The 26,549-nt window shown below is 41.9% G+C and overlaps 1 protein-coding gene across 2 annotated transcripts in view; it reads right to left on the reverse strand.

Annotated features, from left to right (window-relative positions):
* Nucleotides 1-26,549, reverse strand: part of ARFGEF2 (ADP ribosylation factor guanine nucleotide exchange factor 2) — a 99,800-nt gene that overhangs the window by 22,055 nt on the left and 51,196 nt on the right. For both annotated transcript variants that reach the window (XM_060122518.1, XM_060122517.1), the window contains 12 exons: nucleotides 25,446-25,530; nucleotides 25,171-25,342; nucleotides 24,044-24,195; nucleotides 22,847-22,975; nucleotides 21,671-21,829; nucleotides 17,865-18,012; nucleotides 16,627-16,726; nucleotides 14,696-14,736; nucleotides 14,424-14,593; nucleotides 11,698-11,849; nucleotides 3,474-3,646; nucleotides 1,085-1,245 (listed from right to left, as the gene is read on the reverse strand). In XM_060122518.1, the coding sequence (XP_059978501.1) occupies nucleotides 1,085-1,245; nucleotides 3,474-3,646; nucleotides 11,698-11,849; nucleotides 14,424-14,593; nucleotides 14,696-14,736; nucleotides 16,627-16,726; nucleotides 17,865-18,012; nucleotides 21,671-21,829; nucleotides 22,847-22,975; nucleotides 24,044-24,195; nucleotides 25,171-25,342; nucleotides 25,446-25,530 (1,642 nt within the window). The remainder of the gene's footprint in view (nucleotides 1-1,084; nucleotides 1,246-3,473; nucleotides 3,647-11,697; nucleotides 11,850-14,423; nucleotides 14,594-14,695; nucleotides 14,737-16,626; nucleotides 16,727-17,864; nucleotides 18,013-21,670; nucleotides 21,830-22,846; nucleotides 22,976-24,043; nucleotides 24,196-25,170; nucleotides 25,343-25,445; nucleotides 25,531-26,549) is intronic.

Below are 26,549 nucleotides of genomic sequence, written 5' to 3' on the forward strand. Positions count from 1 at the left end.
CTGACATGTAGTGAGTACTCAATCAACAGCAGCTCTCATTATCATCACATCTTACTGAACCATTGTAGGGACCAGACATATCATCTTAGGGGTTTACACTTCTGTAAAGAATGCTTAAGAAGAGATCTATACAGGCCATCAGTTTAGTTGTGTTCATTTCCACCCAATTTCAGTGTTTTGAGACAGTCAGCTGAACCAAACAGGACTCTTTATTTTTTAAAGGTTTTTTTTTTCTTGATGTGGACCATTTTTAAAGTCTTTATTGAATTTGTTACAATATTGCTTCCGTTCTATGTTTTGGATTTTTGACCGCGAGTCATGTGGGATCTTAGCTCCCCAACCAGGGACTGGACCTGCACACCCTGTACTAGAAGGTGAAGTGTCAACCACTGGACCGCCAGGGAAGTCCCAAGCAGGCCTCTTCAGAAAGGTGAGATGTAACAGAAAAACCCTAAACATTTTCGGAAGTAAACAAAAGGTCATCTTGTTTTTTTTGTGTGTGTGTGGTACACGGGCCTCTCACTGTTGCGGCCTCTCCCGTTTCAGAGCACAGGCTCCGGACATGCAGGCTCAGCAGCCCTGGCTCACGGGCCTAGCCGCTCCGCGGCATGTGGGATCTTCCCGGACTGGGGCACGAACCCATGTCCCCTGCATCGGCAGGCGGACTCTCAACCACTGCGCCACCAGGGAAGCCCAAAAGGTCATCTTTAAATGTGATTTCTCAACCACATCACAGTGGTATAATGTCATTTCCTAAAAGAGAGGTTTGTTTTCTTTCAAACAGAAATGTCTTGCTTCTTCAGCTTTGCCAAAATTCATAGCTAAGCTACTATTATCATCTACTAAAACAATCTGTAGAATACCATATAAAAGTTCAGTGTGAATAAAATAACTTCATACGTACAAAATAACATAAAAGGTATAACCCCTGTAATGGCAGCATTCTGAAATAAACACCTAGTTTAGGGGAAACATGCGTTTCTAAAAGAGTAGCTGGAAAGGTCTTTGCCAGGAGCAAGGGGTTTTTGCCTACAACTCCTTTCCCCCCTTACAGGCCAAATGAGTGAAGAGAGGAAAACCGTACCCGAGGCCTCTCGGAGACATATTTCCCACAGAAGCGGATGAGCCGGATGGCTTCCATGCTAGTGTCAGGGAAAGCAGCATTGCAGGCAAACTCTGATAAGCACTTCACAGCATCCTGAAAGGAATCGATGGCTGCAGGGAAATGATGCTGGAAAATGGTTGCTGGGGAAACAAAGGCACATTTTTTATAAGCCCGGGATTCAGAAATGGGGATTAAACACACACACACATACATATACCAGAGATGATTACTTTTGTGAAAATCTAAGGAAAGCATGTCAGTGTCTCTGGAAGACAGGGTTTCTTATTAAATTATTCAGGAATGAATGCATTGAGTACAGCTTGGGCTAAACTACACTGGTTCCTGAGCTCACGCAATGATGTAAAGGCCTAAACAGTCACGGATTCAACAAACATTTGTTGAGTGCTGACTACATGCAAAGCGTGGTTGTGGGCCCTGGGTACACAGAGGTAACCAAATTTCCTGCCTTTGCTCCAATGGGCAAGATGGACAATAATCACCTAAATCTGTAGGTATGTAAAATCATCTCAGCTGGGGTAAGTGCTGAGTAAGGGGACAGAAGATAGAAAAGGCTGGTGGTGAGGGAAGGGGGACTCTGTAAAGAGGTCCTTTCTGAGAAGCGGCCCTAAGGAAGTGAGAGGACAGCCAAGAGAAAACCAAGTTTCACCAGGATGCCAAGGTGTCCGTTTTAGGATGGAGCTTGCATAACCACATAAGATATAAATGTGGATGTGTGTGGGGTTGGCCCAGAGGGTCTGCCTGACAGAAGCTGAGCACTGAGCAAAGCTCTGGCCCCAGTTCTGGGATTCTGAGCATGTCCCTTAATTCCCCAGCTGTTTCCACCCTAAGACCACACCTCATGCTACCTCACTGGAGCCTTATGAAGACAAAGTGAGATAAAGAAAGTCAGTGAGCTAAAGGTGACAGGCAATTTAGAAACTGAAGGTTTTCAAAACCCTACAAATACCACCTAAGAGAAGAATACGAGGGGCGAGAAGTTTACAAAAAGTTAAACGACCTCAAAAAATCAAAGCTGACCCACTGCTTTACAATTTCCACAAAAACCAAGACAAGTAAACATCTTGTGATGTGATGACAGGCAGGACCGGGGACCTGTGGTCAGTGCACAGTGGCGGGACACTGCACCAGCTCCGGGCTGGACTGCCAGGTGTCAATCTTCCACCACCTCCCAGCTGCATGACCTCAGACAAGTCGTCCTACTTTACTTTTCTGTGCCTGTTTTCCTCTTCAGTAAAATAGGGGGAAATAATGGTATCCACATCAGTGGGTTCAACCAACCCCAGATTGAAAATATTCAGGAAAAAAAAACTGCAGCAAGTTCCAAAAAGCAAAGCTTGAATTTGCTGTGCACCGGCAACTATTTACATAGCCTTACGTTGTGTTTATGAGTAATCTAGACGTGATTTAAAGTATACAGGAGGATGTGTGTAGATTATATCCATTTCATCTCAGGGACTTGAGCATCTGTGGATTTTGGTACCCGAGGTGTGTCCTGGAACCAGTCTCTCACAGATATGAAGGGATGACTGTAGTCAGTTCTTGTTACTCATGGTACTTGTGTTCTACAAAGTCGCTGTGAACAATGAATTAGCAAATACTGAACCATCTCCTAGGGGAAAAGGGGGTTAGGTTCCTGTGAGGCTCTGGTTACAATACTTTCATCAACCTATTAACACACAACCTTGTTTTACGTGTGTTTCTGTTTAACTTATTTAATATATTTTGTTGATTCTCTAACATTACACTCATGGCCAACAGCTCTATAACTCATGCCTGAACGGAGTTAACCTAAAACATGTTATTTTTCTCCATAAAGTACACCACAGTCTCCCTTAGGAACACCAGCCAGCACTTCAGCATTGGGCTATGGACTGGTTTAAATGGCAAAGTTTAACTAAGACAAAGATGCCAAAAACGTGGCAGTAAGTTTTTACCACAGAAAGGCTACCTGTTTATTTACAGTAAGAGATCTGAAACACGAAGGCCTTGTTCAACCTCAGCTGGGAATGTGTGCCTTGGGTGACAAGCATTTTGCTGCTCTGTGCATGCACATGTCAGCAAATGACCACAAAAGGGCCAGGAATGTTGGTTTTGGGATTACGTATAAATTTTAGCAAGTAGCTGAACTCACAAATGTGGAACCTGCAAATAATGAGGGTCGACTGTGTTTCCTTCCTAGGGTTGTAGGGCACATGTCAAGAGCCCAGCACACCACCTGGCACGTTAGCACATCACAGTGTAGCTAAACAAGCAAGCCCCTCTTGGGAGTAAAACAGATGGGAAAGAAATGATCACCCTTCTAGACTTGCATGTGGGACATGAGTCAGGAGGGAACAGAGACACTTACTGACGATGTGGCCTGTGGTCTGGAAGGCCAGCTCCACGATGTTCCCATCGTGATCCGAGGCGGCCTGGTGGAACACGGCGAAGATGTTCTTCCAGCCTGAGCGGATGTTGGCCGCCTGGGAGTTCACCATCTGGGTGATGCAGCGGATCACCATGTCCCGGATGGTTGGAGACCTGAGGAAAGAATGGGGTAGCCCATGTCATCTGTACTTTGGACAGTGGGAAGATAAATGAATACAGCTCATTGTTTAGAAGCAGCACTTAAAAAAACATTTTTTAAAGCATGTCATAATCTACATTCATTAAAAAAAAATTAGAGACAACAAAAAGAAAAAATAGTAAGACAGTCAACATGTCAGTTAGTTGCCTACCCAGCAGTCATCTTCCCACCTCCTTAATAAGTCTGATTTCATCTGGGCAGCAACATGCCCGACCTCAGGGAACTGATCATAAATAATATAAGACAATATGACAATCTTGTCTTATGTGCCAGGACCTCAATCTCCCAGCCTCCCTTGCAGCTAGGGGAGCTACATGACCTGTTCTAACTAATCAGATGTAAGAGAAAATCTATGGGTATGGGAGGGGAGGGATTTCTAGCAAGGTTCTGCTTTTGTCTTAAAAGGAATACACTTGGGGGCTTCTCTGGTGGCGCAGTGGTTGAGAATCCACCTGCCGATGCAGGGGACACGGGTTCGTGCCCCGGCCCGGGAAGATCCCACATGCCGCGGAGCGGCTGGGCCTGTGAGCCATGGCCGCTGAGCCTGCGCGTCTGGAGCCTGTGCTCCGCAACGGGAGAGGCCATGACAGTGAGAGGCCTGCGTACTGCAAAAAAAAAAAAAAAAAGGAACACACTTGGTAGGCTCTGCCCCTTTTCCTCTTGTTCCCATTCTGACAGTGGGCTCTGCCTCTTTTAATCACTCCCACTGTGAACACGGCATGATGCCTGGAGCTAAAGTCTCTGTCCAGCAATCATGAAACAGTAAGCTCAAGGAAGAAAAGCACCCTGTTTATGGCCAAACAAAGGGACAGAAAGAACCTGGGTCCTTGGTTACAATTTGGGCTATGGAACCAAAGTTGGGACTGCCTGCTTCTGACTTGTTAAGTAAACAATATATAGACTTGTGGTTTAAGCCACTGTTGGTCAATTTTTCTGGCCCCAAACATTTAGACTAATATACTCATAATTTTGCCACCCAGAGATAACGATTCCTAAATTCTTAATGCATATCCTCTTAGGTTTTTGGGCAGAGATATTTGTGGATGGCAAATACATACACTTGGATGGGAGCATACATATATAACTTAAGATGAATAAATTTAATTATTACAAAATAAAACATGAAGACAGAAAAATGGTCCATTTTCTGAAGCAGCTGCAAGGTTCAACACGGTGTGACCTGGATATTTACAACAGATTAGCACATATGTCTTTCAGACATATATGATTATGGGGTGAACACTATTATCTCACAAATAGCAAGAAGCAAGGCAACACAAACCTAATGCTTCTATCACACTAGCTTTGAAAGTCATTAGAGCGGTTTTAGGAGGAGAGACTTGGCTTGCAAATTTCACCTGGCTTAGGATAACATTCATGCTTGTCTGCTGGACCTATACTAACTGATAATAAGAAAGGTTGCTTAGAGAAGGCAAGGAGAAAGTTAAAAATTAGCTGAAAGTCCACAAAGAAAATTTGCCACCTGCAGATAATGGAGGACTGACTACATACCTAGGTGACTTTAACACATAATACCAATGAATTCACAGTTTTCTCTCCTGGGAAAAAAAAGCAACTTGTTGGCAAGAACTATACATATTTATTAAAATATTTTTTGCCTGACTGTTAAAAGTAATAAATGATGACAATAAATGTTCTAGAAAATGTAGGGAAAAACATAAAGAAAAAGATTCTTTTATATGATGCTACGGCATTTCATATGGAGAGATATATATCACAACCTTTATTATTACAATGACCGCCCAATTCTATAACCTGCTCTTTTCACTAAGCGACTAAGCATTTCTCATGTTATAAACTTTCTTTTTTTAACTGAATTTTCTAATTTTATTTATTTTTTTATACAGCAGGTTCTTATTAGTTATCCATTTTATACATATTAGTGTATATATGTCAATCCCAATCTCCCAATTCATCCCACCACCACCACCACTTTACCCCCTTGGTGTCCATACATTTGTTCTCTACATCTGTGTCTCTATTTCTGCCCTGCAAACCAGTTCATCTGTACCATTTTTCTAGGTTCCACATATATGTGTTAATATACGATATTTTTCTCTTTCTGACTTACTTCACTCTGTCTGACAGTCTCTAGATTCATCCACATCTCTACAAATGACCCAATTTCATTCCTTTTTATGGCTGAGTAATATTCCATTGTATATATGTACCACATCTTTATCCATTCGTCTGTCAATGGGCATTGAGGTTGCTTCCATGACCTGGCTATTGTAAATAGTGCTGCAATGAACACTGGGGTGCATGTGTCTTTTTGAATTATGGTTTTCTCTGGGTATATTGCCCAACAGTGGGATTGCTGGATCATATGGTAATTCTATTTTTAGTTTTTTAAGGAATCTCCATACTGTTCTCCATAGTGTATCAATTTATATTCCCACCAACAGTGCAAGAGGGTTCCCTTTTCTCCACACCCTCTCCGGCATTTGTTGTTTGCAGATTTTCTGAAGATGCCCATTCTAACTGGTGTGAGGTGATACCTCATTGTAGTTTTGATTTGCACTTCTCTAATAATTAGTGATGTTGAGCAGCTTTTCATGTGCTTCTTGGCCATCTGTATGTCTTCTTTGGAGAAATGTCTATTTAGGTCTTCTGCCCATTTTTGGATTGGGTTGTTTGTTTTTTAATATTGACCTGCATGAGCTGTTTATATATTTTGGAGATTAATCCTTTGTCCGTTAATTCATTTGCAAATCTCTTCTCCCATTCTGAGGTCTGTCTTTTCGTCTTGCTTGTAGTTTCCTTTGCTTTGCAAAACCTTTTAAGTTTCATTAGGTCCAACTTGTTCACTTTTCTTTTTATTTCCATTACTCTAGGAGGTGGATCAAAAAAGACCTTGCTGTGATTTATGTCAAAGAGTGTTCTTCCTATGTTTTCCTCTAAGAGTTTTATAGTGTCCGGTCTTACATTTAGGTCTCTAATCCATTTTGAGTTTATTTTTGTGTATGGTGTTAGGGAGTGTTCTAATTTCATTCTTTTACATGTAGCTGTCCAGTTTTCCCAGCACCACTTATTGAAGAGACTGTCTTTTCTCCATTGTATATCCTTGCTTGCTGCATCATGGATTAGTTGACCATAGGTGTGTGGGTTTATCTCTGGGCTTTCTATCCTGTTCCATTGATCTATATTTCTGTTTTTGTGCCAGTACCATATTGTCTTGATTACTGTAGCTTTGTAGTATAGTCTGAAGTCAGGGAGTCTGTTTCCTCCAGCTTCCTTTTTCTCCCTCAAGACTGCTTTGGCGATTTGGGACCTTTTGTGTCTCCATACAAACTTTAAGATCTTTTGTTATAGTTCTGTAAAAAATGCCATTGGTAACTTGATAGGGATTGCATTGAATCTTTAGATTGCTTTGGGTGGTATAGTCATCTTCACAAAATTGATTCTTCCAATCCAAGGGCATGGTATATCTCTCCATCTGTTAGTATCATTTTTAATTTCTTTCATCAGTGTCTTATAGTTTTCTTCATACAGGTCTTTTGTCTCCCTAGGTAGGTTTATTCCTAGGTGTTCTATTCTTTTTGTTGCAATGGTAAATGGGAGCGTTTCCCTAATTTCTCTTTCAGATTTTTCATCATTAGTGTAGAGGAATGCAAGAGATTTCTGTACATTAACTTTGTATCCTGCTACTTTACCAAATTCACTGATTAGCTCTAGTAGTTTTCTGGTGGCATCTTTATGATTCTCTATGTATAGTATCATATCATCTCAAATAGTGACAGTTTTACTTATACTTTTCCAATCTGTATTCTTTTTCTTTCTTTTTCTTCTCGGATTGCCGTGGCTAGGACTTCCAAAACTATGTTGAATAATAGTGGCAAGAGTGGACATCCTTGTCTTGCTCCTGATGTTAGAGGAAATACTTCCAGTTTTTCACCATTGAGAATGATGTTTGCTGTGGGTTTGTCATATACGGCCTTTATTATGTTGAGGTAGGTTCCCTCTATGCCTACTTTCTGGAGAGTTTTTATCGTAAATGGGTGTTGAATTCTGTCAAAAGCTTTTTCTGAATCTATTGAGATGATCATATGGTTTTTCTTCTTCAATTTGTTAACATGGTGTATCACATTGATTGATTTGCGTACATTGAAGAATCCTTGCATCCCTGGGATAAATCCCACTGGATCATGGTGTATGATCCTTTTAATGTGTTGTTGGATTCTGTTTGCTAGTATTTTGTTGAGGATTTTTGCATCTATATTCATTAGTGATATTGGTCTGTAATTTTCTTTTTTTTGAAGTATCTTTGTCTGGTTTTGGTATCAGGGTGATGGTGGCCTCACAGAATGAGTTTGGGAGTGTTCCTTCCTCTGCCAATTTTTTGGCAGAGTTTGAGAAGGATGGGTGTTAGCTCTTCTCTAAATGTTTGATAGAATTCACCTGTGAAGCCATCCGGTCCTGGACTTTTGTTTGCTGGAAGACTTCTAATCACAGTTTCAATTTCATTACTTGTGATTGGTCTGTTCATATTTTCTATTTCTTCCTGGTTCAGTCTTGGAAGGTTATACCTTTCTAAGAATTTGTCCATTTCTTCCAGGTTGTCCATTTTATTGGCATAGAGTTGCTTGTAGTAGTCTCTTAGGATGCTTTGTATTTCTGCAGTGTCTGTTGTAACTTCTCCTTTTTCATTTCTAATTTTACTGATTTGCATCCTCTCCCTCTTTTTCTTGATGAGTCTGGCTAATGGTTTATCAATTTTGTTTATCTTCTCAAAGAACCAGCTTTTAGTTTTATTGATCTTTGCTACTGTTTTCTTTGTTTCTATTTATTTCTGCTCTGATCTTTATGATTTCTTTCCTTCTACTAACTTTGGATTTTGTTTGTTCTTCTTTCTCTAATTCCTTTAGGTGTAAGGTTAGATTGTTTGAGATTTTTCTTGTTTCTTGAGGTAGGCTTGTATAGCTACAAACTTCCCTCTTAAAACTGCTTTTGCTGCATCCCATAGGTTTTGGATCGTCATGTTTTCATTGTCATTTGTCTCTAGGCATTTTTTGATTTCCTCTTTGATTTCTTCAGTGATCTCTTGGTTATTTAGTAACGTATTGTTTAGCCTCCATGTGTCTGTGTTCTTTATGTTTCTTTCCCTGTAACTGACTTCTAATCTCATAGCGTTGTGGTCAGAAAAGATGCTTGATGTGATTCCAATTTTCTTAAATTTCCTGAGGCTTGATTTGTGACCCAAGATGTGATCTATCCTGGAGAATGTTCTGTGAGCACTTGAGAAGAATGTGTAACCTGTTGTTTTTGGATGAAATGTCCTGTAAATATCAATTAAATCTATCTAGTCTATTGTGTCATTTAAACCTTCTGTTTCCTTATTAATTTTCTGTTTGGATGACCTGTCCATTGGTGTGAGGTGTTAAAAGTCCCCCACTATTATTGTGTTACTGTTGATTTCCTCTTTTATAGCTATTAGCCATTGCCTTATGTATTGAGGTGATCCTAGGTTGGGTGCATATATAATTGCTATATCTTCTTCTTGGATTGATCCCTTGATCATTATGTTGTGTCCTTCCTTGTCTCTTGTAACATTCTTTATTTTAAAGTCTATTTTATCTGATATGAGTATTGCTACTCCAGCTTTCTTCTGATTTCCATTTGCATGGGATATCTTTTTCCATCCCCTCACTGTGAGTCTGTATGTGTCCCTAGGTCTGAAGTGGGTCTCTTGTAGACAGCATATATCTGGGTCTTGTTTTTGTATCCATTCAGCAAGCCTGTGTCTTTCGGTTGGAGCATTTAATCCATTCACGTTTAAGATAATTATCAATATGTATGTTCCTATGACCATTTTCTTAATTGTTTTTGGGTTTGTTTTTGTAGGTTCTTTTCTTCTCTTGTGTTTCCCATTTAGAGAAGTTCCTTTAGCATTTGTTGTAGAGCTGGTTTGGTGGTGCTGAATTCTCTTAGCTTTTGCTTGTCTGTAAAGCTTTTGATTTCTCCATCAAATCTGAATGAGATCCTTGCCAGGTAGAGTAATCTTGGTTGTAGGTTCTTTCCTTTCATCACTTTAAATATGTCATGCCACTCCCTTCTGGCTTGTAGAGTTTCTGCTGAGAAATCAGCTGTTAACCTTATGGGAGCTCCCTTGTATGTTATTTGTCATTTTTCCCTTGCTGCTTTCAATAATTTTTGTCTTTAATTTTTGCCATTTTGATTTCTGCGTGTCTCGGTGTGTTTCTCCTTGGGTTTCTCCTGTATGGGACTCTCTGCGCTTCCTGGACTTGGGTAGCTATTTCCTTTCCCATGTTAGGGAAGTTTTCAACTATAATCTCTTCAAATATTTTCTTGGGTCCTTTCTCTCTCTTCTCCTTCTGGGACCCCTATAATGTGAATGTTGTTGCACTTAATGTTGTCCCAGAGGTCTCTTAGGCTGTCTTCATTTCTTTTCATTCTTTTTTCTTTATTCTGTTCCACAGCAGCGAATTCCACCATTCTGTCTTCTGGGTCACTTCTGTTCTCCTGCCTCAGTTATTCTGCTATTGATTCCTTCTAGTGTATTTTTCATTTCAGTTATTGTATTGTTCATTTCTGTTTGTTTGTTCTTTAATTCTTCTAGGTCTTTGTTAAACATTTCTTGCATCTTCTCGATCTTTGCCTCCATTCTTTTTCCGAGGCCCTGGATCATCTTCACTATCATTATTCTGCATTCTTTTTCTGGAAGGTTGCCTATTTCCACTTCGTTTGGTTGTTTTTCTGTGGTTTTATCTTGTTCCTTCATCTGGTACATAGCCCTCTGCCTTTTCATCTTGTCTGTCTTTCTGTGAATGTGGTTTTTGTTCCACAGGCTGCAGGACTGTAGTTCTTGCTTCTGCTGTCTGCCCTCTGGTGGATGAGGCTATCTAAGAGGCTTGTGCAAGTTTCCTGATGGGAGGGACTTGTGGTGGGTAGAGCTGGCTGTTGCTCTTGTGGGCAGAGCTCAGTAAAACTTTAATCCGCTTATCTGCTGATGGGTGGGGCTGGGTCCCCTCCCTGTTGGTTGTTTGGCCTGAGGCGACCCAACACTGGAGCCTACCAGGGCTCTTTGGTGTGGCTGATAGTGGACTCTGGGATGGCTCATGCCAAGGATTACTTCCCAGAACTTCTGCTGCCAGTGTCCTTGTCCTCATGGTGAGACACAGCCACCTCCTGCCTCTGCAGGAGACCCTCCAACACCAGCAGGCAGGTCTGGTTCAGTCTCTTACGGGGTCACTGCTCCTTCCCCTGGGTCCTGATGCGCACACTACTTTGTGTGTGCCCTCCAAGAGTGGAGTCTGTTTCCCCCAGTCCTGTTGAAGTCCTGCAATCAAATCCCGCTAGGCTTCAAAGTCTGATTCTCTAGGAATTCTGCCTCCTGCTGCCAGACCCCCAGGTTGGGAAGCCTGACGTGGGGCTCAGAACCTTCATTCCAGTGGGTGGACTTCTGTGGTATAAGTGTTCTCCAGTTTGTGAGTCACCCCTCCAGCAGTTATGGGATTTGATTTTATTGTGATAGCGCCCCTTCTGCCGTCTCATTGTGGCTTCTCCTTTGTCTTTGGATGTGGGGTATCTTTTTTGGTGAGTTCCAGTGTCTTCCTGTCAATGACTGTTTAGCAGTTAGCTGTGATTCCGGTGCTCTCGGAAGAGGGAGTGAGAGCATGTCCTTCTACTCCGCCACCTTGAACCAATCTAGGTCACAGTTCTTGACCCTGTGTGAGGCTGCTTTGGCAGTGGCTTTCTCTGAACTCCCTCAGCACCCAGACCCCCGGTAAGGATGCATGACGTACTTCTACTAGCTGCAGTTGTATGATCTGCCCTTCTGGGAAAGGTTACACACAGATCGTAGTGTGATTTACTTAGAGATAATAGGTGTGAATCAAAGTCCGCTCATTTTATTTGCTTCCGCCAAACAAGAGAAGAAAAAACGAATCGTGTGGTTAGTGTTAAGAGACCTTTTTAGACCCCCAGCAGAGATCTGACTAAGGGTCTTCCAGAATAATGTACATACCTGTTTTTCTTCATGATATGCTCAAAGGGCCTCAGAAAATCCTTCTGGAAACGGAAGTTGGCTAATTCTCCCTTCTCAAGAAACTTCATGGAGAGCTGCCTTAACGAGTCAACAGCAAAGATAGCCACATCCTCATTGGGGTTACAGCCAACCTGAGCAGGAACACGAGGTGAGGTGAAATAGGCACAGTGGAACAACTGTGGATATGGGGTTCTGAACCTCAAACAAGGACAGTCTGCCTTCAAAACAAATGCTCTGGGAAAACACACCTCAGGAGGAAGAAAAGGTATTTCTTGGCATGAGCTGGACAGTTTTAAGGTTAATGATGAAACACATTTAATTAAACATGCTTTCAAAATATGCTCACTTTGTGTCTCTGTGTCACATTTTGATAATTCTTGCGATATTTCAAACTTTTTCATTATTATTATATCTGCTATGGTGATCTGTGATCAGTGCTCTTTGATGTTACTATTTGCAAAAAGATTACAACCTACTGAAAGCTCAGGTGATGGTTCACGTTTTTTAGCAATAAACTATTTTAAAATTAAGGTGTGTACATCTTTTTTTGGTTGTTGCACACTTAATAGACTACAGTATGGTGTAAACATAACTTTTTTATGCACTGGGAAACCAAAAAAATCGTGAGACTTGCTTTACTGCAATATTTGCTTTATTGCTTTGGTCTGGAACTGAACCCGCCATCTCTCTGAGGTCGGCCTGTATACTGAATGGATAAAAAATAATTAGCTTTGGGGAGGGTCTGGTTGAGGGGTGCTGATGGTCAAAGGTGTTTTTAGCTGTAATTTTTTTTAAGTGTGCGTGTAATGTTGATGTAATTAGAGACTAATAAGAATATTATTCCCTGGCTCAAAATCCCTGGCTGCTTCAGGAATATACACCACGCTTACTATGCAGCTTTGTACACCCCAGGACATATTTGTGCCCTAGTTTAGAAGAAGAGAAACATGTGACTGTCCCAATGACTGTCCTAGAATCCTGAGAGCTCTACTCGGCCATTTACTTCTTCAAACCCACAGGATTTTCATGTCCTCTGGCTCCCAGGGGGAAGCGCAACATCCTCCTGAGGTGGTGGAAAGAATGATGAGTCCCAGAGTGAGCAACTGAGTTTTCCACAACTTTGTGCTTAACAGCACTGATGAGATGGAGTGGACATTTGTAATGAGGTTGACAACCACGACGTGTCTAATTACTACCCGCCAGCCTAGATCCGAAGCTTGTCATAGGCTTGGACAAGAATACAAGGTGCAGTCACGGTAATGGTTCACATTTTTTCTCTCAAACAAGTTCATATCAGTGATGTCCACTAAGAATTTATTTACCCACAATAGTGGGAAAGATGGTTGCTGAGCTGACTGATTACTTTAGACGACAGTGTTACCACTAACTCAACAAACAGTTGCTCTGGGGCATCTGCAGGCTCTCATGGCCACCTCCTCACCGAGGGTTCAGAAAGGGCACCTCCGGAGAGGCCTGACACACTGCACTGCCTGACCCTTTACCATCAGTTATTTCATCATAAAATCCAAGTGAGCTCCAGGAGGGCAGGGAGCCCATCTGTCTACTACCTGGTACAAGGCACTCGGACAGTTTGTTAAACAGATGGTGTGCTGAGAGGTACCTTACTTAGAGCTGATAAGAAAGCAAAGTAAACAAAGAACTCTGATTAGCTGATGGACCAAGTTAGAAGCAAGACTACATGTGACAATGCCTCATTTCAGTGGGGTTCCCCAGCTGCCCAGAAAAGCCAACAGTACCCAACTCTTCCCAGTTCCCATTTAGTGACATCACACTGCTAACCTTCCATCGATCATGGGGTGGTGTTCACACCACAGAAATCAGCAGACACTACAAATCATTTACCAGCGCTCTACTGCTTGTTCTATATCCCAACGACAGATTACTTCTTCTTATGATTTTCTCCTATTCAATGTAGAGAGGGCAATTCTCTTTTGGATAAACTGTCTTTTATTAACACTATTTTTAAGCATCTCTATTACAATTCTTTATCTCCAGGCCTGAGAAAATTTTTTTGAAATCATGAAATGTGTTTTGGTAGCAAACAGTGTTGTTAAGCTGTTAGTTTTCCCCTAAAAAGCAAATGACATTACAGATACAGACATTCATATACACATAAAATATATTCTGATTTGTTCAATTTACATGTGCATGTGCCTATGTGTATATAACGAAACCTCGAGCGGAGAAAAATCTGGTTTTCTCGCCATAGTTTTCAGTTTTAGAACACAGAAGTCTCTGGCTTGTTTCTGATTTAAATAAATGTTAGTTTCCTCAACAAAGGTTTTAGAAGAGTGGTGGCAAAGGAAGCCAGAATACAAGAAGTAGTGACATTTAGAGTGAAACTATTGATATAAAGAACATAACTTAATCTTTGATCATTCAGAAGGTGCTTCAGGATTTCACAATGCTTTCAAACACCAATGTCTGTCCAGTGACTATAATGATTTTTGTGGTGTGAGCCTACCTCCTAAATATGGGATATTAAAGTATTTTAGATATGAATGGATTTTTAATTCATTCTCCATGAGCTCTATCAATACGTAGGTATGCTACGAGCTGTTCTCCACTCCACAGGGAATGTGAATTATACGCACCTACACACTCAATCATTTCTGTTTTGAAGTTAGTTGCCTGCCTTTTATTTGGACATTGATGGAGTGGGGTTTTTGAATTTGAAGAGTTACCTTATTGAAGTGATCTCCAATCACATGCCATATTCGGGACCACTGTAGTCGGATCCGATTCATGTTGTAGTAAGATATCTCCACAATCTTCTGCAAGCTGAACATGCGGGGGTGATGGGGGGAAGCCAGCTCATCCATGGACACGGCACACAGCCAGCGGACAAAGTCAACTACAGGCCAGACCCGACAACACACGCGAGGCATCGTTAGTAATGGTCAGACAGTTATGATAGGAGGCTTCTGTAGTTGTCACAGGTGAGTCAAATACATACCTATTGCATTTCCATCCAGTCTGGTAGAGCCAGTAAAAATTCTAGGAAGAAAATTCCAGACATAATAAAATAAAAATTAGACTTGGAAGCTGCAGCTTCAATTTCAAAACACTCAGGAAAGACAGAAAGGAAACATTTCAGGTGTGGCACTTCCACTAACATAAACAATGAGGCATCAGAGGAACAGAACTGGTCAGTCAGCTGAGCTGAGAGCTGAAATGCTTATACTGATAGGAAGAGAAAGTGACACAACAAAAGGATGGGGGAGAGTCAAGATATGATAGCATGGAATGTCACGGCAGTGGGAATGGCAGACTGAGGACCTTTAAAAAGCTGCTCCTCCATAAGAGCAACCAAAAAAACTGGCAAAAATTTAACAAAATCAACTTTTTCAGACCTGAACTCTGGAAACTACCAAAGGCTTGTAAAAATGTTCCTTCAAGAAAAATGGCTGAATCTTTAGACAGCATAGAATTGGATCATGTTTATTTTAATTCATCCTGCCAATCTCACTTTAGATTCAAAGACACAAATAGGTTGAAAGTAAAAGTATGAAAGAAGACACAGCATGCAAACAATAACCAAAAGAGAACAAGAGTAGCTGCACTGATATCAGACGATGTAGACTTAAGACTAAAATCAGTAGGAAAGACAAAGAACATTTTATAATGATAAAAAGTTTAATCTGTCAAGAAAACCTATTATAAACATATATGCATCTAACAACAGAGCCCCAAAATCATGAGGCAAAAAACACAGAATTAAACAGGAGAAATAGACAATTCAACAATGTCCAGAATCGGCAAACCTACACAAGCAGAAAGTATATCAAGTATATCAGTGGTTACAGGAACGGCGGGAGAGGAAATGGGGAGCGACTGTGATAAATGCAGGGCTTCGTTATGGGGGTGATGAAAATGCTCTGAAATTAGGTAGTGGTAATGGTTGCACAACTCTGAATATACTAAAAACCACTGAATTGTACATTTTAAAAAGAGTAAATCTTATGGTGTACGAATTATATCTCAACTTAAAACAATTTAACAGCACACAAAAAGGTGCTAGGCAAGTTACTATTGCGCACTATCTGGCTAAGGCAGAAAAACAGGAAAGAAATGTGCGGTTAATGGCACAACAAACATTTTGTTGTATTAACCTAAACCTAAGGGGAAAAGTAGGGAAAACTCATCAAAAGTACATTACAGACAATATCCCTGTTGGAGAGAAGCAGAAAAGCAACAAGAGCAAGGTGATCAAAATATGCTGATGAAGAGTTTAAAATACTAGGAAAATTGTTCTGAGAGCAATACAAATTATGTCATAAATTCTATATTGCTATCATTTCAGAATTATCTATATTTAATGTACATGATTAATCAATGGTAATTTTCAGAGGTTTGTTGATTTTAAGAAAATTCCTATTTTAAGCCCTCATATATAATGAATATCTTCAAATGGGAATACCTGTATTTCTCCTGGATGTTTAGGTCAAGTTTTAAGTGAACAGAAATAGTGGGAAGGTTTTGAGGAAAAAGAAATGGAAATGTCAACTCGGCCAACTCTCACTCATGGGTAGGCTTTAAATACGAAACTCTTCTTCAAAGTTTTTAAAATGTAATTTCTACACTAAGGAAACAGGGTGATTTAAAACACTAGCACAAGGAAAAACTCTTGTTTTTGACATAATTTGGTCACAGTTATAATTTTAAAAAAGGCTATGATACAACTCAAGATCAAAATCCAAACGAATGTGAAGGTAATCAGTAGTTGTGGATCATGTGTGCCACTTTTAATCTCTCCTAGTTTGAGTAATCTAGAACTGACAATACTTACAACAGTCAAACAAATTAGTGATCATTCATACCCAGTAAATATACAGAAGATGCCAAGCCACTGGGTAGTCCAGCTTCACTGGAGAAGAAAATCATTACCTGTCTACAGCTACGACCACACTCTGTGAGCTGGTCTCACCGACCGATTCCTGGAAGCTGGCCATCTGTCTTTTGTCCACTCCACCACTCACCAAATTACCTGAAACACAATGCACAAAATCAACGGTGTTTCCAAAACAGTGAAGTATTTAGAACAAAGAATCCTGTGATATCCAATATGCACAGACAAGAAACATAAGTGAGAATGGTTTGCAGGCAAAACAAACAAACAACCCCCCAATGATGACAGAATAAAATTAAACTCAGGTTATGGCATTTGGCATTCAGAATACATTCTTATTAGAGGCTCCCTGGCTTGTACCATTCATCTCCCTTTCTTAAGCGTCGTTTACATTTTTATAGTATTAAATGTCTCTTTTTATGAAAACAAATTCAAATTGATCAGTACAAACTCAGAGCTCCAAGAACATGTAATGGTTTCCACATGTAGAAGGTCTGGAGAGCTCTCTAGGATTTCACTCCAGTCACCCTCATATACACCCTAAGAAGTAGGTGCTATTACCCCTCCCCCATTTTCAGAGTCTGTGCTTTTATACTGTACTATACTGTATGTGGGACCTAGGAAGCTTGCTCTCCGCATCAAATGGCCTGGGTTTGAAACCTACCTCTGCCACTTCCTCATAATGTCACCTTGTTCAAGTCACTTCACCCTCTGTACCTCACTTTCCTCATTTACAAAATGGGGATGATAACAGCCCCAATTTCACTGAGTTGTTACAAGGTTTAAAAGAATTAAAATATATAAACTAAGTGCTTAGAATGTAGCCTGGCACGTTTGTTTACCCTTTTTACTACTATTATTGTTATATCACGGACAAGAGAGTCTCTCAGTTCACTGTATCGCCAGAAATAATTCTACTTTGATAAGAACATCAGTTAACAAAAGATGAACATGGAAGACAGGTTGAATCTACCTTTGAAAATCTAGATACACACACCCACTCCTCAAATACCAGATGGCTTTCCCTCCAACATACTTATATGTATAGAAAGAAACGTAATGCACCCTGCTGATGTTGATAAAATAGGCATTTACTCGACAGTTTAATCACAATTTAGAGAGCTGAGGCAGCACTTCCGCTTCCATCAACAAACATACTGTCAGCGGGCACATAAGGAAGAGACGATCTACGGGACAGTCCTGATGAGACAAGAAGGGTTTCGTGCCGGTTAACTGGTGAGTCCGTGATGGCTGGCTGGGGGGCCTGGTATCTTACCGAGGCCAAGGCCCATGAACTCTTCTCCCGACAACGTGTGGCCCTTCAGGCTCCCTTCTCTTTCACGCCCGGACCCAGACAGGTAGCGCGTCTTGACACCGGTTCCTATCAGCTGAGCGAGCTCCAGCTGGCTGATGCATTTCAAGATCTGATGAAAAGAAGGTGTGAAAAGATGAGTTCCCATTTCATTGGCTGTAAAGGGCACTATCATTTTAAATTAGCCATTAGAGAGTTCTCTGAGACAAGCAGCTTTTCAGGTGAGAATAAAATCTGAGGGTCTCAGACTGGCTTCCCTAGTTCCAGCTAGGCAACCCTCTGAGTGTGGGTCTGGAAGACAGACTTCACTATTTCTTTTCTTTTTTTTTTTTTGCGGTATGCGGGCCTCTCACTGATGTGGCCTCTCCCATTGCGGAGCACAGGCTCCGGATGCGCAGGCCTAGCGGCCATGGCTCACGGGCCCAGCCGCTCCACGGCATGCGGGATCCTCCCGGACCGGGGCACGAACCCGTGTCCCCTGCATCGGCAGGCGGACTCTCAACCACTGTGCCACCAGGGAAGCCCTTGTTTTCTTTTTTTAACTATTAAAAAGGGAAAGAGAAAACAAGCAAAAGAAAAACTGGTAGAGTTATGCAACACAGATGTTTAGTTATGCAAATTTAATAAGTGCTCAATAAAGAAAGAAAAAGCATTTGATTGGAGCAGGGGATTCCATCCACCATGCCACTCAGTAAGTGCACCATCTAGTCTGACTCAGCCAACCCCCATCTCCCTTCCACTCGACCCCTCAGATACACAACACACCAGCCTCCCCAGCCTCCCTGCTGCTCCTTTACCTCGACACGTCTGGCCCTACCCCAGAGCCTTTGCACTCTCTGTTCCTTATGCTTGAACGTGTTCCTTACACTCCTCTCCATGGCTCACCCCTTAGATTCCCAGCTCGGACATGTGTTCCTCAGACAGACCTCCCTCGACCGCCCTGAGATCACACACCCTCCCCCGGCCACCCATATTTTTTTTCCTTAGCACTTACAACTTTTTGGCATTATGCCAGCTATTTGTTTGTTCTCTGTCTTAAGAGCCAACAGGGCATTAACTCTGTCTTGTTCACTGCTGAATCCCCAGCACTTAAAATAGTTGGTGATTATTATTTGGTTAATCAAATAGATGAGAATGTGCCCTGGAATGGTCTCCCAGCCCTACGGGGTGGTGCAGGTGCTTGACAACGCGTCCCTGCGCACGGGCCGTCTCTCACCTGGAGCTTACCTGAAGAAACAGAGATTTGTTTCAACTTCTACTGGAGCAAAAACCGGCTGCTTAAAACTTACTGAGGGACGACGGCACATAGACCTCTAGGTAAACCCTTCCTAAGGAATTTCCATGGGGACTTCTGACTAAAGCTGAGTTTTGCTTTTCATGGTAGCCTTACAATCCAATCCCAGAGTATGGGACTCCATTATACCACTGAGCACTGCTGAGTATTTTCACTTATCAACAGCCTTCCCCTTGACTGAGAAAGGTACTTAATTCGGCCAGAGAGAGCCAACCCCTGACTGTTCCACATGGCATAATACTGTTAAATTATTACTAGTAAACTGCTAGTGTCCTCCCTTTTCCAGAAGCTGGAATCTCAAGTATGTCAATAACACTTGTGGCCGAGGACTTACTGATTCCAACCTGATTTCTCAAGGTTTCTGCATATCGAATAGGTGGTTGATTCGTTTTTAACATTTCCAGATGCTGCTATATACTTGGCAACTGGCAGGAACCCCACCTTCACCATATCTCTCAGGTTAAAGAAAAAAGAAAGTTCTAGGAGAGAAAGCAGCTATTTATTGATCCACTAGGTATCATGACTCCTCAGAAAACAGGAAATTATTTCTTAAAAAAGCACACAACTCAAAACAACACCACTGCCCCGCCCCCCCCATCTTTTCTAATATGGAATACTCCAGAGTGGTGACCGAGAAAGGAAACATTCGGTGAAAAGGGACTGAGGTATGTGCCATGATGATGATGACCATGACAGCTAATATCTACTGAGTTCTTACTACTTGCCAAATGCAGTTGTAAGCCCTTTTCCACGTTAACCCCCTTTTTTTCTCAGAACAACCCTATGAAGGTTGTAGAGAGGAGGAAGATGAGGCTCAAAGACTAAGCAACTTGCCATGTCATACAGGCAGGAAAAGGATGATACCCAGACTGGATGCCAGCCGTCTGGCTCTAGGCCTTCCCCCTGAACCGCATGATCCCCATGGCAGGAGGAGGCTGACAGCAATTTTCTTTCTAGGGCATCACAGTCCCCACCACTCTCCATGCCCTCACCTCTACTCTTTCACAGTTTTCTCTCTAAAACAAAAAGTAATACGTACAGACAGTAGAGAAATTAGAAAACTTCAGGAAAAAAAGAAAATAAATCGCCTCTATAATGCTATCACACAGATAGGATGTTAACATTACTGTTTATCTTTTCAAATCCATTTTCTGTGTACGTCTGGCATGAAGGATGAAGCCTCACAATGTTTATAACGATTTTTCAATTTAATATACTGTGATCACCTTCCCACAGTATTAGACAGTGTTTAATAACATCTTTACCTTTTTCTCTGAAGTCTCTTTCAATCCACAGGCCTGCCCCCGCCTCACCCCCAACCATCTACTATTTTCCATGCAATGTATTTGTTGAAGAACGTGGTCACTGGCTCTGAGGCTCTGTCATATCCTAGAGTTTGCATGCTGCATTCTCATGATACCATTTATTGTGTTCCTCTGTCCCCTACATTTCCTTTAAACTGACAGTGGAGGCTTGAATTGACTCAGGTTGAAGTTTTGGGCAAAAACATTTCTTAGGAGGTATTGTGTGCTTCCATCAGGGAGCATGTCATGTCCGGCTGTCTCTCCCTTCAGCAACGTTATTTTATTTTGTTTCGTTTGGTTTTATTTTTTTTTTAAGATTTTTTTTTGATGTTGACCATTTTTAAAGTCTTTATTGAATTTGTTACAATATTACTTTTGTTTTATGTTCTGGATTTTTGGCCACAAGGCATGTGGGATCTTAGCTCCCTGACCAGGGATCGAACCTGCACCCCCTGCATTGGAAGATGCAGTATTAACCACTGGGCCGCCATGGAAGTCCCTCAGCAACATTATTTTAAATGGCCACACAGCATTCTAAGGAGTGGTGCAGCACACTTTTTAAAAAAAAGAGCAATCTCTCATTGTTGGGACACCTAGGCTGTTTCTAACTTAATTTTTCCCTTGAACGACTAAAATTTCGATGAACAACCTTTCAAACACCTGTTTGTGCACATGGATAATTATATCCTTACGTGAAACTCTTAGAATATGGTTTAGTTAAATAAAAACGTGAAACCACTGGCAATTCCCCTAATGGCTCACTGTAGATGCTGACCATCTCTTTTCTCATACACTTAGGAGAAATCGGGCTCCTTGGCTTTGTCTTAAATCTACTCCCTGGTGGTAAGAGCTCTCAGGAGGTACCTAAGGACTTGGGAAAAGTGGGAAGGAAGCTGCCACACCAGAAGTGCTCTCCGCGTGGACACCGGCCACCGGGGACAGGAGCACCTTGTGAGGTGGCGCATCTGAGGCATTTCACCCACCACGCCCCAGGGAGTCTGACTTTTCTGATACATGATGTATTTGAGGAATGAGACAAAACCCAGTTAAAGTTAGGCTTGACTTCAAGAAAAATGGAATCGACCAAAGAGAGACTGGCTCTGAATCAAAGGACAGCTGGGATTCATCCTCACTAAGAAAAGGCAACCCCAGGCTTTCAAAGAAACACACACCTCGTGCCAGGAATTCCCGAGGTAGTTGCCGTCCGTGTGAGCCACTGTGATGAGCGTCTTTATGGTGTCGATGTTCTTCTGCTTCATCTCTGTGATGCTGGAGCTGGCCGTCAGCAGGGAGAAGCGCGCAAGAGCCTGAACGTAGGCATCGCGTTCCAGCTGTAAGGGAACCGAGAGGGAACGCTGAGATCCCGCCCTGAGCAACACCGTTTTCACACTGAAGGGACTGAGCACTGGATCCTCTGCCGCCTTCTGTACACACGTCGACAGGCTTTACATACATTAACACACCAGTTACTCCACACTGCTATCCTCCCGCTGCCTGAACAGCCCATCTCATGTTTGAGAACTAGTCTCTCCTTTGCAGCCGACCTCAAACTGATGTTCACGTTCCATTCCCTTTGGAGGGAGTAGGGGAGGAATCTGCTGAATGCTAAGATTGTTACATAAATGCTAATTTCTCCAACAATCCTGCAAGGTAGGTCTATTTTCTCAAGTTTACAAATGAGGAAATAAAGGGTGTCTTAGGGAGAAGTTAGCTAGACCAATGCTAGAGAAGCAGCAGAGCTGAGGTTTGAAACCCAAAGCCCGGGGTCTTGGTACAAAAGAAAATGTCTAACTGTAAGATAAATGGGAACAGAAGACTGAGTTTTTCAACATAAATGGGTGCCAATTCTTAGTGATTTAGCAAATGATACATGGGACTGACAACTTCCTGATTTCCTAACATTCTGAGGACTGTATTTTGCTTATTTGAGTTTTTCAAGATTCAAAAGATTTACGGACATATTCATTGTGCATTGAACTATTTATTTCCCCCAGAGAAGACCTGGAAATAAGGGAAATTAAAATAATAAGCTGATTTTAAAAGGAAAAACAATATTTTAAGCACCAGGGCAGGCAGTTAGCCAGATGGATAGGAAGGCTGTTTTGTCAAATCCAATTAAGTAGCTTGGACCCCACCTGTCTTCAAAGAAGGTTTTAATCCAAATCTCCAATTTTTTCCCCTAATGAGGCTGTTGCCAGCACAAATCTGTGGGCTTCCTCTTGGTGGGCATGAGTATGGAGTTTGCTGAGATGTTTTTGGCTAATTGTAAATGTCTGATAGTTTCTAAATTTTTACAAATCTGAAAGAAAATGGCCCACCAGTATCTCTGGAGCTGTGTTTATACCCACCTGCATTCCAAAGATGCAGGCAATCCGGATCGCACATCGGATGCCTTCCAAACACAGAGAGGCCACTTCAGTGTCGTCACAGTTCTGCAGTCCGATGCTGTAGGCTGCCAAGAGTGGCGTCCACACCAGCTACCAAGGAAGGAAGGTTTCAATAACGTCTAGAATCTCAGTGTGGAAGAGCACTTAGAGGCCACACTGTTAGTTATGACACAGCCAGGATGCCAAGTTCACTGCTACTTTGATTCATTCACAAAGTAAAATAATTCTTCCTAAACTGTGGTCAAAGCTGTCACTACAGATATGCCATTTACTAAACGTACAGTTCTAAAGGAAGGATGGCAAACATGCGGCTAGTGTGCCCCCACCATATCTATCTGTGCTCATGGCAGACATCACTGATCAATCAGAGATCCCACTCCCTGCTGAGTCTAATCAGGGCTCGAGAATCCTTTACACAGTGCAGCAGGCATCCATCACTAATCAGAGGCCGGCATGCAAGGCGAAATCTATAAGCAACTTGTGTTCTATAAACTTTGTTTATTGAAAGGTTCCTAATTCAAATTATTTAGACTTTACTTTTCCTCCAAGTTTCTTGTGAATTCCCTGAAAATAAAAGCTCACAAAAATCTAGAATTGATCAACTAACAGGATATTAACAGTTACTATAAAAACATCTTAGAGAAAAACATGAGTGCTATGTATTTAGAAAGTGTACCTTTTCTAGGCATTTAAAAAAGAGACCTTAGGATATTGTCTTTTACTTCTATGTAATTTCATCTGATAAACTAACCCTGAGGCCACTGAGATGAGATGTCACAATAAAACTGTCTCTTATGCCTGAATAATTATTAATTCATTCAATCCCCCGGCAGCCCTGTAGCACTCTGCATTTGTCTCCATTTCACAGACGATGAACAGACAGAGGCTGAATAACCTCACCATGGTCACAGAGCGACAAAGTGGCAAAAGCAGGGTTTAAACCAGACGTTCTGATGGCACAGCCCATGCTGACGTATCCCTAGCATCATCACAGGGCTTCTAGGAAGGACTTGCTTTAGTTGCTGTCCAGAAAGACACACCCAGGCTTGGCCTTTTCCTCTCTCCAATCTCTTCACCATTATAAACTCGCTGGTGAGCTTCTGGCTGGTCAGCTCTAGAATCAGGCTTAGCTGTGTCCTAACTTTTTAGGATACTCACTTTGAACATTGGCCGGACGTGGTCCAGGTGAGTGGCACTCGTAAACGGGGCTTTGGCGTGGCTCACAGCCTCCATCAGGGCTTTGGCTGTTTTAGCCATTTGCTCCATCTCCAAATTGTATAGTAGCCGTCGCTGCTTTTCACTAGCGACACCTACAAAGAAATAAGAGAATAATAGCAGCTAACATTCACTAAGCGCTTGCTATGCGCCAGGCTCTGTTTCAAAAGATTTACAACAATTAACTCACAAACACTCATAAGGACCACTACATGAGTCTGTTACAAGTATTATCGCCATTTTACTGGTGGGAAATGAGGCACAAAGACATTAAGTGACTTGCTCAGGGTCACACAACTAATAAGCAGTAAAGCTGGGACTTGAATCCAGGCAGCATGGCTTTACAGCCCGTGCTCTAAACCAGCGGTCCCCAACCTTTTTGGCACCAGGGACGGGTTTCGTGGAAGACAATTTTTCCACGGACCTAGGGGGAGGGGATGATTTCGGGATGACTCAAGCGCATTACATTTATTGTGCACTTTATTATTATTATATTGTAATATATAATGAAATAATTATACAACTCACCACAATGCTGACAGGAGGTGGAGCTCAGGCGGTAATGCGAGCGATGGGGAGCAGCTGTAAATGCAGATGGAGCTTCACTCGCTCGCCTGCCATTCACCTCCTGCTGTGCGGCCTAATTCCTACCAGGCTGCGGACTGCTACCAGTCTGTGGCCCGGGGGTTGGGGACCCCTGCTCTAAACCATACACACTGCTGCCTCTCAAATAAAGAAACTGGTAGCTTCACAGGGGTGTTAACTCAGAGAATTCTAATCAAGGTTGGCACAATCACCACTGGTATTACAGCAGAGTTTTAAGGAACATTTTGGGGGAATGATTTAGCTCTCAGATTATTTTAAATTCCCTCTTGTAACTAATTACAAATCTAGCAAGAAGATAAGTGACATTATGAAAGCGCCAACATAATCATAATAACTAATTTAATCATATTTCTTATTTAGATAGCTAGATATGCAAATTAAATCTATCACCAGGGAACTTAATCATGCATTCTGATACACTCGAAAATTGGAATTAATAGAAATAATTTGCCATTAGACCTTACTCTGCTTAGTAGATTTGGTTGCAATCGTGTGTTCTTTTGTTTCTTTCATCGCAATTTTCTTGCCTTCTATTTCTTCATAGATGCTTGAGAGATATTCTTCAGGCAGATCTTTACTATCATTGATACCCCGATTCATTTTAATATACTGCTCTTTTGTCATTTTATTTTTTACCTGAAATTTAAAAAAATTAAGAACCCATTTAGAAGACAGCCAATGGCCCAAATAAAGCTCCTTATTTAGCCACTATAGTATATGTATCATTAAAATATTTTACCTGAGGGCTGTGCAAGTCTGTAGTTAGCATAATAATTGAATATGCTAGGACATATGCAGTGTCAGCACTAGCAAATAGAGTCTGCCTGAAAAAAAAAAAACGATTCCAGATGTGAGAACATACACGGAGACGAGGCTGGAAGGGTACAGTGCTCAAGGAGATGTGCTTCTCTGAGCAGGCCAACTGCTCTTCAGGATGCTTTCATCATCACTGAATGATAACTAACGATCCAGAGTGCAGAAAAAGTTAGTTAAGAATACGTGTCAGATTTAGACTTCTTTGAATAGAGCAGTTTCAAGTCGATTTTTTATAAAGATCCTTAAGGAGCCTCCAGGGCCAGTGACGAGGGTGAGGCAAGCGAGGCGCCCCCTACTCCCAGGTGCCGACCCGACAGCACATGACTCTGAGCGAGGCCCTTTACAGTCTGCACCTTTAGTGCTTCGCTTGCCTCACGTTGGTCCTGTTCCTGAGAATACCTACTGTGTGCTAGGCACTGGGTGGAAAGGTGACTAAAACTCCTGTCCAGTTATTAGCCATTTAAAGTTTACATTATGCGGGCTTCCCTGGTGGCACAGTGGTTGAGAGTCCGCCTGCCGATGCAGGGGACACGGGTTCGTGCCCTGGTCTGGGAAGATCCCACATGCTGTGGAGCGGCTGGGCCCGTGAGCCATGGCCGCTGAGCCTGCGCATCCGGAGACTGTGCTCTGCAACGGGAGAGGCCGCAACAGTGAGAGGCCCGCGTACCGCAAAAAAAAAAAAAAAAAAGGCTTACATTATGCACTATAATATTTAACAGCAGAAATACGAAGAAAAATATTTATGTTGCTTTAATAAACAATATGCTGGTGAAGTCTGACTTTTTTCGCCTTAGGCAAGAGAAGAAACACAAATACTTGGGGATGCACAGCCTTGTAATATGTGAGGCTAAAGAAAAACTTGTCTATCCAAACTGCCCCCAACAGGAGAAGGAGAAGTTCTGAAGAACACAGTAAAAGGTCTACATTCTAACGTGACATTTAATTGGGTCACATATTTACCGACTAGGGGACACAGACCAAGGTCTCTAGGTCCACATAAGAGATATGTTTAAAGTAAATAACACCT

Source organism: Lagenorhynchus albirostris, chromosome 15 (genome assembly GCF_949774975.1).
Source record: "Lagenorhynchus albirostris chromosome 15, mLagAlb1.1, whole genome shotgun sequence".
Lineage (NCBI taxonomy): Eukaryota > Metazoa > Chordata > Mammalia > Artiodactyla > Delphinidae > Lagenorhynchus > Lagenorhynchus albirostris.